General features: G+C 35.3%; 2 protein-coding genes across 2 annotated transcripts; both read left to right on the forward strand.

Annotated features, from left to right (window-relative positions):
* The first annotated feature begins 6292 nt into the window (after positions 1-6292).
* Positions 6293-6916, forward strand: LOC133303010 (21 kDa protein-like). Its single transcript, XM_061502838.1, has one exon. The coding sequence runs from the start codon at positions 6293-6295 to the stop codon at positions 6914-6916; it is 624 nt and encodes a 207-aa protein (XP_061358822.1).
* Positions 6917-10819: 3903 nt separating this feature from the next.
* On the forward strand, positions 10820-11443 carry LOC133302999 (21 kDa protein-like). Its single transcript, XM_061502823.1, has one exon. It carries the CDS (start codon positions 10820-10822, stop codon positions 11441-11443), a length of 624 nt encoding a protein of 207 aa, XP_061358807.1.
* The last annotated feature ends 2075 nt before the right edge of the window (positions 11444-13518 follow it).

Raw genomic sequence — 13518 nt, forward strand, 5'->3', positions numbered from 1 at the left:
AGAGAGAACGTAGGTACCTTTAGGGTTTACATTTGTATTTATAGAGGTTACCTGTGGGTAGTGTGGATGGGCCTTTGGTTCCTCTGATGAGGGTCCAGGCCTGATAGCTATGATGTCGTATTAGGATTAGTATCCTTATTGGATATCTATCCTTTATTGGTATCAATCCATATCTTGGATTGCCCCTTGTTGGGCTTGCTTCTTAAAGGGCCCATTATACGGGTCCATAACAGTATGTAATTTTCTGATATTATGATGTAAAAGACATGCTACTTTTTTAGCATATTGAAAAGTGGATATCAATTGATGATAAATTCTGCAGCTAGAGGGTTCACATGAAAGTTTATATTAATTTTTTAAAATGTTTATTGTGCTATTTACTTGAATGCAGCACTAGGGAAAGCCTAACAATTATTAGTAGATCAGAATGTAAGATATTATCTTCTTAGCCAAATTAATCAATTTGATAACCAGTTAATGGTTCTTTTGAAAATTACAGTTTCAAAAAATAAAGGATGCCATCCAGACACATAACACAGCTCGATGCAGCATTGGTCCACCTAAGGGCATTGGTGATCTGCTTCTTGAACCTTCCTTTGTTCCCAAGGATAGACCGGCAAAATGTATTTAAGCATAGTACCTCTACCCATGCATCTCTAACTTGTTTCACAAAGGGATAACCCAAAGAAAGCTATGGTCCAGAAAAACTTATTATATGAAGGATATATATGTACTCTTGTATATTTACCCCCTTATTTTTTGTTTTATAAGGATATCAAGCACAATTGTTTATTCTGCTTAATTCTTGACCATTCATGAGCTGATTGTAATCAAGTACCTGAAAACTTCAGTGAAAATGAAATGTTAGTTTTTAAGTTGTATTTAATTCAGAGAAACATTTGTGCATCTGTAAGCTGTATACGACTTGTTATGGCTTACTTATTTTGCTAAATTTGACAATCAACGAATATTAAAACTTGTGTATAATAGTATCATGAAAAAAATTATTTTTTGGCCTGCGGGCTGGCCCTAACCCGTAGGGTTATATAATTTTTTGGCTCGTGCGGGCTGTTTAATATGTGGGCTTTTTGGTCCTGTCCCGCACGGGTTAGGGCCTAATGGGCCGGGCTGGCCCATTTTGACGGCTCTACTTGCAGCCACTCCCTATTCCATAAGGAGTTTCTGAAGACCTCACTTTTGACTTCATCACTGGTTTACCTGCATCTGCAGGATTTTCAGCTATACTAGTGACTGTAGATAGGCTAACTAAGTATGCCCCTAGTTGGGGCTCTAGCAGGTAATTACTCGGATGTGACAGTTGCCAAGTTATTTTGTGATATTGTGGTTAAGCTACATGGTTTTCTCAAGTCTTTGGTTTCTGATAGAGACAGAATTTTCATTAGCCAATTTTGGTCTTCTCTCTTTAAGCTTAGTGGTACAGCTCTCAAAATGAGCTCAGTTTACCATCCACAAACGGATGGGCAAACGGAGGTTACTAATCGATACTTGGAGCAATATATAATAGCATTTTGTCATGATCAAAACAGCAAGTGGTCCTTCTATCTTGGATGGGCTGAGTTGCACTATAACACGGCTCATCACTCTTCAATTGGAATGTCTCCCTACCAGGCTCTATATGGTAAGCAACCCACTTTAATTTCTTCATACCAACAGGGATCTATAAGGGTGGCAGCTGTGGATACACTAGTCTCCCATCGCAATGAGTTGATTACAAGCTTAAAGCACCATTTAAAGGCAACTCAGAATCAGATGAAGATGGCAGCTGATAAACATAGGAAGGATAAGGAATTTAAAGTTGGAGATTTGGTGCTGCTTAAACTTCAACCATATAGACAAATATCCTTGGCTCGTAGAACTAATCAGAAGCTAGCCAAAAGGCATTTTGGCCCCTTTCCTGTTAAAAAGGTACTGAGTAAAGTTGCATACCAATTGGAGTTACCTCCACAATCCCGAATTCATCCCTCTTTTCATATATCAGTTTTGAAACCTTATTTTGGAAGTTCCAATATAGCAATAGTTGAGTTACCTATAGACTGCCATGAAAATCAACCAACCCAGAAACCATTGGCAGTGGTTAACTTTCGTACAATTCTTCAGCAGCATAAGGAAGTCAGACAGTGGCTTGTTCAATGGTCTCATTCATTGGCTGAAGATGCTTCATGGGAGTATGAAGAGGACCTACAAAAATTTTATCGTGAGTTGGACCTTATGATCAAGGTCCCTTTTGAAGGAGGGACATGTGATAGGGTGAAGGGTAAATCCAAAAGACTAACAAGTGCCCCTAGTTGGGCCGTAGATTTTCATGTGTAACATTAGAAGAGTGGTCCAATAATTGTATGGACCTGAATAGAGTAAAACCATTAGTTGACTCTTGTATCAGTTGAGTACTTGTATTAGTAGAGTCCTTGTATTAGTATATAGATGATTGATTGTAGAAAGAAGACATTTGAATAATAAAATTGTGTTCCATTCTGTTCCTTTTCTCTTACTTATGCATAATGTAATTTAGCTTATGACCAAGTATTTGAACTGTTGAATGATTAGTTGGCAATTCCATATCGTCTATCCTTGGAAATGGATAGCAACACGATTTGGTCGCGGAAATTGATTTAAAAAAAGTTCATAAATAATGCAAAATTCAAATTATTTAATGAAATAATAGAGCTAATTTGTAAAGAACCAATTCGGGTGAGGCTACATCAGTGATTTTATATATCTCAATGCGTCCCCCCACACGAGAGCTCACTTGTGCGAAGAAAGAAATTCCACTAGGTGAGAACCGAACCCGATACTCCGAGGCTCTGATACCATATAAAGAACCAATTCAACCCAAAACTTTAAACTGTTGGATGAGGCTATATTAATGGTTTTATATATCTCAACACAATTCCGTACATGGACGCATAATAGGTTGTGTAAAGCCCTAATAATAACAATAATTTAATATATATATATATATATATATATATATATATATATATATATATATATATATATTCAAAAATGAAGATGGATTTTGACACTATAAAGAATGTGTGAGAGTTTTGCATGTGCCTCAGTTTGAAATATAGCTAGTTGTGACGCTAGAGGTTACTCTTTGCTATCTTTACTCCAAACATTTGTGCATATTCATTTATTTTGATCCATTATTTGCTTTTGGCTATGTCTATGCTATTTGTTTTTCGATTATCAGTTTACCTGAAGGAGGAGTGTCAATGAACTTGCTCATCGTATGGTTAAGATTTTTTGTGGAACTGTGGACATGTCAATTAACCTGAACTTCCCACATATAAATAGGATGTATAATAGCAGGGTTAGGGTATCTGTTCGCAATAACACAGAGTTAGGTGTGCCAAACGGCATGATTGTCGGTGCTCTTATCTCACAGGCTAAAATTAGCATATCTTTGATTTTATAGTAAATTTTAATCTTGCATTGCACATTCATTAATAGTTGAAAAAAGAAAATTTCTTGCAGTGGGATGTTCTGTGCTATGAAAATTCAGCGCACGACATTCTACACATGTCAAATGGAACTCATCCTGACAACTATTCTTCAGTTATTCGGATACCTGCTTTTTTTATTTCTTGTTTTCAATTATGTATAGAACTAATTGAATTAATTAGTTTATTTTTCGATTAGTTTATAAGAATAAAGTTTTTAAAGTTATTTTAGACAAATTTGTTTAATGTTCATCAAAACGACGTGATTTTGAAGTTGAAAGATTAAAAAATTAGGATGATAAAGACTATTATAACCCTAGAATAAATTAAAATTACAAACACGCTATGATTTTCACTCAAAACAACATTGTTTCGGTAAATATTAGACAAATTTATCTAAAGTAACTTTTCATATGGCGAAAAAAAAAAAAAAAATGATCCCGGCATGAGTTTCAACGTCATCTTTGCTCTTGCTAAGATTCAAATAAAATTTCTCAATTGTTGATGTGGTGAATGCAACCATCAGTCCCTGGCGAGAACAATAATTTGATTCTATAAGGAAATTGTATAGATCCCTTGGGATCTTTAATGTATAAGCTCCTATAGATGCAACAACACTTAATTTGGCAATGAATGGAGGAGACCCTTAACTACTGCCTCTTCTTCGTTCTGGAGAGGGTAGATCAACAGGAGAATCAGGATCGTTGGTAATTCCTGCATTCCAAGAATTCGCTTGCAATACATCAGCGGCAGTAGCTGCTGTCAGCACACTTGTAACCTCCACGGTGGAAATTTTTAATATGCTCCTGTCGCTTCATGGTCCTTTCACGGTGGAGAAAATTAAAGTTGCTTTGAATTGTTCCAATTTGGATTAATCTTTAGTAATGTACCTTCACTATTGTTTAAACATGGAACCGGCAGTAGCAACTAGCAAGTTATGAACATTCAAGATGAGAAACAGTGAAGAAAAAAACATATAATGTGACAGAAGATTTCAATCCGATTAATATAAAATAAGAAGATAGTTGAACTTACAAGCGTGTTGATGCTACCGAATCGATATTCAATTGCCTTATTGCGATTGGGCTGCATACCCGTATTTGGAATGCTGAAGGATTTGGTTTCGGTTTCTTCCATTCACATATGATAAAATCTAAAGAAAATATTGAGACCATTGAAGTTTTTTTTCTCACCTCAATGGCACAGTTCTCATTAGAAATGAGAAAGGATGCTTAACACGAAGCCTTGAAGTGAATTTAAACAAGTACCTGAAGGATCAGTAATAAATTGGGACTTTGAATTCTAAAAAGTATATTTATTAGAAATTGAAAGAATATTTGACCCACATAAAAGTGATTTAATAATATATATTTTTATTGATTTTAAAGCATTTAAACTCATTTTTATGGTCAAGTACGTTATTAATGTATTTAGGTAGCATTTGTAAAGAAAATTAAATCACATATGGACTAGCCTAAAAGATAATATTGAAATGAACACAGATTCAAACTGGCACATTGAATTCCAAACACCCAAGTTCAGAGTAACTGCAAGAATATTTGAGCCCGACTAATGATCTATATTATATTATAGAAGAAAATTATACTTACAATTTATTTTTTGTTTACAATATTTTATAATCATATCTTATAAACTCATTAATTAATTATTAATTTACAATAAATAATAACTGTTGATTGTCGATTATAAAAAGTTGTAAACGAAAATAGGTTATAAGTATAACATTCTCTATATTATAATATATATTTTTTGGTGAGCAATATATTTTTAAGCATTTAAATTCATTTTATTGCATGCTATTAGTGTGTACATGTAGCATAACCTGACCTTGAAGGTTATACAAGAATCATTATAGTCAACAAGATTAATTGAAGCAACAAGAATAAATTAGGACTTTGAAAAGTATATACATATTAATTGCAAGGATATTGACCCCCTTAAAAGTGGATTAATTATATATTATATTATTCATTTTAAAGTTTTAAATTCATTTTGTGGTAATGCTATCGATCATTGTGTTTATTTAGTTTCCGTAAAGTAAATCACGTGCATTATTTTTTTAAGATAAAAATTTCTTTAATACTCTTATAGTATTTAACATTTAATATCTTCATTGTAGATATTGATCTAACTATTAAAAAATATACAGATAAATTAAAATACAATAAAATCTCCCTTTAATTTATAAAGAGTTTCTTTATTTTTTTAAAACAAAATCTATATGGCTAACTTACAACTCATGGCATAATATCAGAATATTGAAGCAAATTGTATAAAATATCTTATATACTTTCAAATGAGGTATGTGTTCCTAATATGAAACAAGAATATACTAAACAATAAAAAAGGAGAAATAAAATATGATTTTTTTATCACTATTACTATAATAATAATATACATTAATAGAAAGGTCTAGATGGTTTTAACAAACCTACAGCTCATTGCACATAACAGAGTATTGTTTGTAACAAATCATGTAATAAATTTTCAATATTTACGGCGTATTACAGCTCAATCTTCTCAAAACGTGAGAATTTTCTGCATTTGTACTGGAGGCTAAATTTAGACTAGGCAAAACTTGTAAGTTTAGAAATTCACGTTGTTAAATTTTAAACTGTATGATATTTTTCTAAAAATAACTGATAATTAAAGGAATTCAAACAGAAAAGGTAGGATGGCATTCTCGTTGTTACTGTCAAAGATAGCGTACATATTGTAAATTCACGCGAATCTGTTGCCTACATAAACCGCTCTCACTTGCACAAACAGACAAATCGTAACACAACGGAACCAAACCAAACCAAAAAATGAGAACCCAACGGCCTCTCCATCTCCTACTATCCCTTGTCTTCTTGGCAGCCGCATTCTCAGTAGCCACCGCCATAGAAAACGGCGGAACCACCAGCAGTGACGGCAACACCGATTTCATCCGGACGAGTTGCAACACCACGCTCTACCCGAAAGTCTGCTACAGTTCCCTCTCTCGGCACGCTAATGCTGTCCAACAAAACCCTGGCCAGCTGGCTCGCGTCGCCATAGCCGTTAGCCTCTTAAAGGTCCAAAGTGCGGCCTCCTACCTCTCCAACCTCACGCGCGAAGCTGACAACTCGCCTGCTGCCAAGGCGGTCCATGACTGCTTCTCGAAATTAGGCGACACCGTCGACCAAATCCGCGACTCACTGGAGCAGATGCGGCAGATAGGATCCTCCGGCGCCAGAGACGGCTCCGGCTCGTTCCAATTCCAGATGAGCAACGTGCTGACGTGGATGAGCGCGGCGCTCACCAACGAGGGGACGTGTATGGAAGGATTCAACGACGTATCGGAGGGTCCGGTGAAAACGGATGTATCCCGTCGGGTCACGAAGGTGAAGAAGATAACAAGCAATGCTTTGGCGCTTGCGAATAGCTATAGCAACAAGGGAATGCCTTGAACTTTGACATTTATGATTTTCACATTGTGATGTTGCACAGAGGCCTTCAATGCAAAACCCATTTATAGAGATCGTCAACCTAACTAACTGATTAACATTTGTTTTTCAAACAATGCACCAAACTCATTGATTGATTGATTTAATGCAACATTTTCAGCAGTTAATTTTGCTACAATGTTATTGTGTTTTTATTATTATTATCATTCAATATTGCACTGAAACTATATATATAATAAAATTGACTACATTAATAATCGCATAAAATATAAAATCATTAAAAATGTGACAATATAACTTATTTAATTCACCAACTCGAACGAATTTAGTCATTTCTCGGCATGTGTATCTGATAGTAGTGGAAGGATTGCATCGTTGATTTGATTTGCATTTATGTCTTGCTTCCATGAGTTCGTCTAAAATGAAGTTTATGTTTGGGTAATTTACCAATCGGATTGCATGGACAAGTACAATCTGTGCGACGTATATCCTGAACTAAATGATTTTGCTCTCTTTATGTTTAGCACAATATCTCTGTAAATTATCATGTTTCACTTCTACTTCTCACTTGTTTCTTCGTTTATATTTTTTTGCAGAAAAATAACTGCATGTTATTCATTAATAACTAATAACATTTTTAGAGTCACGAATTTCATAGCATTTACCATCTTGGCTTTGAATGTTTGAATGATAATGATCCGCTTCTGGTTACTGCATGTTTTGTTTTGAATTTAATTTGTAGCTGGACATTTGGGGAGGATTTATTCTATTTAACTCGATGTTATATGCATTCATTACTCATAAATACAGTTTCTTGTTTTTGCCCCGTAATATGTTAAATTAAAAATCTAAAATTATCGCACTCACAATTATTTTTTACTGAACTACTTGCCTTTGACTTCCTAATCATACATTGAAAATATATAGATTCTTCGGTGTTGTTTGTCTAGAGGTTACATTAGTCGGGTTTCTTAATTGGATATCTTGATAGATTTTGAAATCATTCCTCAGTTGATATGCTTTTTTTTTAGAATTTTGATGATTTTTTTTTACCAGAATATCTTATTATCTAAGGAAAAAAGAAAAAAGAAAAACACATGAAGAACAACATTTGCTTTTTCGTTTTTTTAATGGGGCTTTTTATAGATGTTATGTCATTATACATGTATTGTTGGGACTTAATAAAAATTACTTGTTCTACTTCCTCCTTATCTGGTTTGATTTCTTTTTTTTTTGAAATATTGTAATTGGTTCATTGTTTCGTGACTAATCTGAATCGGGGAAAATTCGGGATTAAGGTTTTAAACCCCTCTCAAATATGGTACTGGAGAGGATCAAACACATGCTCTCACCCCACCTGCTCATCTTTCATGCGCCAACTAAACTACGATCGTTTTTTATATCTGGTTTTGTACATTAGTTACACAGTCTGTAGGGGAATGTGTCTATTAGCACATTTCATAGCACCACCGAATTTAGTATGTTTTTTCTCTCAACATAAGATTCCAACTCCTTACCTTGCTCAAGTGCCCCCAAATCAGCACAAGTAGATGAAATAGAAACCATGGTTATCTCATCAGGGAAAACTCCCATAACCTGCATTTCCCTAAACAATCCAATGGCGGACGCAGAACATCCTAAAGCTGCATACCCTAAAATCATGGCACTCCATGTCACCGAATCTTCTTTGGATTTTCATCAAACACCTTCCTAGCTAGCAAACCCAACCCCTTTCTCTACTCATTTCATCAATCATGTGTTGGGTGGCAAGGTCTACTACAGCAGAAGCAGTGGCAGTTGGTCTGTTGGCGGCTAGTGCGCCCGAGGCGCTAGCGCTGAATCAACAGAAGAAACAGAGTCTGAGTGTACGGTCTGAACGTGGACTTTAGGGGCTTTTGGTTGAGGTTTGTTTGCTCTTCTGGTGCGGGTCATTATGCAATGGCTAGGTTAAGGAGAAGAGAAGTTTCTGTTCTTTTCAGAACTTTCGGTAAGAGAACAGGAATCTAAATTTATGAATCCCCACAAAAGGCGCCAATGAATCGTTATGTAACCCCAGGTGAGTGTGATGATTACTATAGGGGTACCTAGCACAGCAATGATGAGATCCAAGACTATGAGAGGAGACCCCAGTTGCAATGTATAAAAAGGGGGGGAGAGGTTTAATGGCTACAATAACTCTCCAAGTGAATAGGGTAACGACTCATAAGATGAAGATGCCTTTGTGAGGTGAGAAATGTGGGCTATTTATAGGCTCCAATCTAGTGAGAGAGTGTGTCAAGTCAACTACATGGTGAAAAGTCAAAGCAGTCTGGCCTTGGTGAGGTAGGGCGCCTTGCTGCAGCTGCCATACAAGGGAAAAGTGATGGGAATTATCCCAATGTGATATATTACGCGTCTGCGGAGGCAATACAGGAAGAGGGAGTCTTCCAACATAAGACACTGTGGTGTCTTACGTTTGGATGTCAGTCTACTATGCTGGGAATAATAGTGATGCTAGCATAGCTGCCTGTCTAGGGCTGAGGTGGCTTGGGCCCATAGAGCTCTTTTGGATGGGCATTTTTTCTCTCCAAAAGATCTTTTTTGTGGAAAGAAAAGCAATTCTCTGAAAAAATTTGATTGGATGTATGCTTTTAAAAAAATAGCACAAGTCATAAAAAAGAGAGTCAAAAATCTACTTTTTTTGAAAGCTAAAAATTTTAGCTTCTAAAAAAAATAGAATTCAAAAGTCAATTTTTTTTAAAAAAAATCTTAAGAGCTTTAACTTTTGTAAAAAATACTTCTAAAATAAGTAAGGCATAAAAAGTATTTTTTTAAAGTCCATCCAAACAAACCTTACTAGGCTGCTTGATTGGGGTCAGAACAAATTTCGAAAGAGTATTTTTCTTGTTTGAAAAAAAAAATCTATATGGCTGTAACAAACTTACAGCTAATGGCACTATATTAGAATATTTCCTGTAACAAATCTTCGATAATTACAAATAGGGTCTTTATTCCTAATATGAAAAAAAGAATATACTCAAAAATGAAAAAGGCGAAATTAAATATACATTTTTTTATCTCTATTATTCTGATTTACTTTCACGAATTTTTATTTCCTTTTGGGTACATACTCTTAATATTTTATCATCTATGTTTTGGACATTCACCAGCTTGCGAATAATTGTATGGGCATTGTTCTGATAATCCCTGAGTGAAATTGCTGTAGCATCTCTTTGATTAGTATCCAGATAAATTAAAATACAATAAAACCTCTCTTTGAAATTTCGAAAGAGCTTATTTATTTTTATTTTTAAAAAAACTATATGGCTGTAACAAACTTACAACTCATGCCAATATATTAGAATATTTGATGTAACAAATCTTCGATATTTACAAATAAAGTCTGTGTTCCGAATATGAAAATAAGAATATACTCAAAAAATGAAAAAGGAGAAAAGAAATATAATTTTTTTATCTCTATTATTATGATCACAATGTACATTAATAGAAAGATCTACATCGCTGCTTACCAAAAAGAAAAAGAAAAAAAGATATAGATATAGATGGTTGTAACATATGTACAACTCATTACACTATAATCTATATAACAGAGTACTGTTTGTAATAAATCATGTAACAAATTTTCAATATTTACAAATACACCTTGTAATCTGTATTACAATTTACAACTCAACTGTCAAAACCGTGCTTATTGACAAGTCATTGGAGAGTTTTCTCCACGCGTAGTCTTGGAGGGTGGAGGCTAATTAGAGTTTTAGACAGAAAAGGAATGATGGCATTCTCATTATTACAGCCAAAGATAGCGGACATATAGTAATTTCACGCGAATCTGTTGCCTATATAAACCGCTCTCACTTGCACAAACAGACAAATCGTAACACAACGGAAACAAACCAAAACCAAAAAATGAGAAACCAACGGCCTCTCCATCTCTTACTATCCCTCGTCTTCTTGGCAGCTGCATTCTCTGCCGCCACCGCCGTAGAAAATGGCGGAACCACCAGCAGTGACAGTAACAACGATTTCATCCGGACGAGTTGCAACACCACGCTCTACCCGAAAGTCTGCTACAGTTCCCTCTCTCGGCACGCTAATGTTGTCCAACAAAACCCTGGCCAGCTGGCTCGCGTCGCCATAGCCGTTAGCCTCTTGAAGGTCCAAAGTGCGGCCTCCTACCTCTCCAACCTCACGCGCGAAGCCAACAACTCGCCTACTGCCAAGGCGGTCCATGACTGCTTCTCGAAATTAGACGACGCCGTCGACCAAATCCACGACTCACTGGAGCAGATGCGGCAGATAGGATCCTCCGGCGCCGGAGACGGCACCGGCTCGTTCCGATTCCAGATGAGCAACGTGCTAACGTGGATGAGTGCGGCGCTCACCAACGAGGGGACGTGTATGGAAGGATTCAACGATGTATCGGAGGGTCTGGTGAAGACGGATGTATCCCGTCGGGTCACGAAGGTGAAGAAGATAACAAGCAATGCTTTGGCGCTTGTGAATAGCTATAGCAACAAGGGAATGCCTTGAACTTTAACATTTATGATTTTCACATTGTGATGTTGCGCAGAGGCCTTCAATGCAAAACCCATTTATAGGGATCGTCAAAGTAACTAACTGATTAACATTTGTTTTTCAAACAATGCACCAAACTCATAGATTGATTGATTTAATGCAACATTTTTAGCATTTAAATTTGCTACAATGTTATTGTGTTTTTATTATTATTATCATTCCACATTGCACTGAAACTATATATATAATAAAATTCACTACAATAATAATCGCATAAAATATAAAATCTTTAAAAATGTGACAATATAACTTATTTAATTCACCAACTCGAATGAATTTAGTCATTTCTCGGCATGTGTATCTGATAGTAGAGGAAGGATTGCATCGTTGATTTGATTTGCATTTATGTCTTGCTTCCATGAGTTCGTCTAAAATGAAGTTTGTGTTTGGGTAATTTACCAATCGGAATGCATGGACTAGTACAATCTGTGCGACGTATATCCTGAACTAAATGATTTTGCTCTCTTTATGTTTAGCACAATATCTCTGTAAATTATCATGTTTCACTTCTACTTCTCACTTGTTTCTTCGTTTATATTTTTTGCAGAAAAATAACTGCATGTTATTCATTAATAACTAATAACATTTTTAGTGTCACGAATTTCATAGCATTTACCATCTTGGTTTTGAATGTTTGAATGATAATGATCCGCTTCTGGTTACTGCATGTTTTGCTTTGAATTTAATTTGTAGCTGGGCATTTGGGGAGGATTTATTCTATTTAACTCGATTTTATAAGCATTCATTACTCATAAATACAGTTTCCTGTTCTTGCCCCGTAATATGTTAAATTAAAAATCTAAAATTATCGCACTCACAATTATTTTTTACATAACTACTTGCCTTTGACTTCCTAATCACACATTGAAAATATATAGATTCTTCGATGTTGTTTGTCTAGAGGTTATATTAGTCGGGTTTCTTTGTTGGAAATCTTGATAGATTTTGAAATCATTCCTCTCTTGATATGCTTCTTTTTAGAATTTTGATGATATTTTTTGTACCAGAATATCTTATTATCTAAGGAAAAAAGAAAAACACATGAAGAACAACATTTGCTTTTCGTTTTTTTAATGGGGCTTTTTATAGATGTTATGTCATTATACATGTATTGTTGGGACTTAGTAAATATCACTTGTTCTACTTCCTCCTTATATGGTTTAATTTCTTTTTTTTGAAATATTTTAATTGGTTCATCGTTTCGCGACTAGTCCGAATCGCGACAAACTCAGAATTAAGGCTTTAAACCCCTCTCAAAGGTGGCACTCGAGAGGATCAAACATATACTCTCACCTCACCTGCTCAGCTCTCATGCGCCAACTAAACTACCATCGTTTCATATATCTGGTTTCGTACATTAGTTACGCAGTCTGTAGGGGAATGTGTTCTATTAGCACATTTCATAGCACCACAAAATTTAGTATGTTCTTCCTCTCAACATAAGATTCCAACTACTTACCTTGCTCAAGTGCCCCCAAATCAGCTACAGTAGATGAAACAGAAACCATGGTTATCTCATCAGGGAAAACTCCCATAACCTGCATTTCCCTAAACAATCCAATTGCGGATGCAGAACATCCTAAAGCTGCATACCCTCCAATCATGGGAATCCATGTCACCGAATCTTCTTTGGATTTTCATCAAACACCTTCCTAGCTAGCAAACCCAACCCCTTTCTCACAACAACAATATAGGTGAATCATGGTGTTCTGAACATGGAGATCATCCTCAAATCCAAACTTGAACACGAACCCATGAACTGATTTTCCCAAACTCAAACTGGAAAGGCTAGCATGGACCTTGAGGACAAAACTGGCAAGGCCAACTTTTTCAGGATTTAATTTTGCTACAATGTTAATGTATTTTTTTATTATATTGTTATTATCATTCAATCTTGTATGAACATGACACTATATATAATAAAATTGACTACATTATTAATAATTGGATAAAATCTCAAATCATTAAAAATGTGACAATATATCTCTCTTTTTTCCTTAACTTTTAAATTTAGATGGACCAGCTTATTT

This window comes from Gastrolobium bilobum, unplaced genomic scaffold (assembly GCF_033153095.1).
Source record: "Gastrolobium bilobum isolate Gb01-03AN ecotype WA unplaced genomic scaffold, APGP_CSIRO_Gbil_v1 utg19175, whole genome shotgun sequence".
NCBI lineage: Eukaryota > Viridiplantae > Streptophyta > Magnoliopsida > Fabales > Fabaceae > Gastrolobium > Gastrolobium bilobum.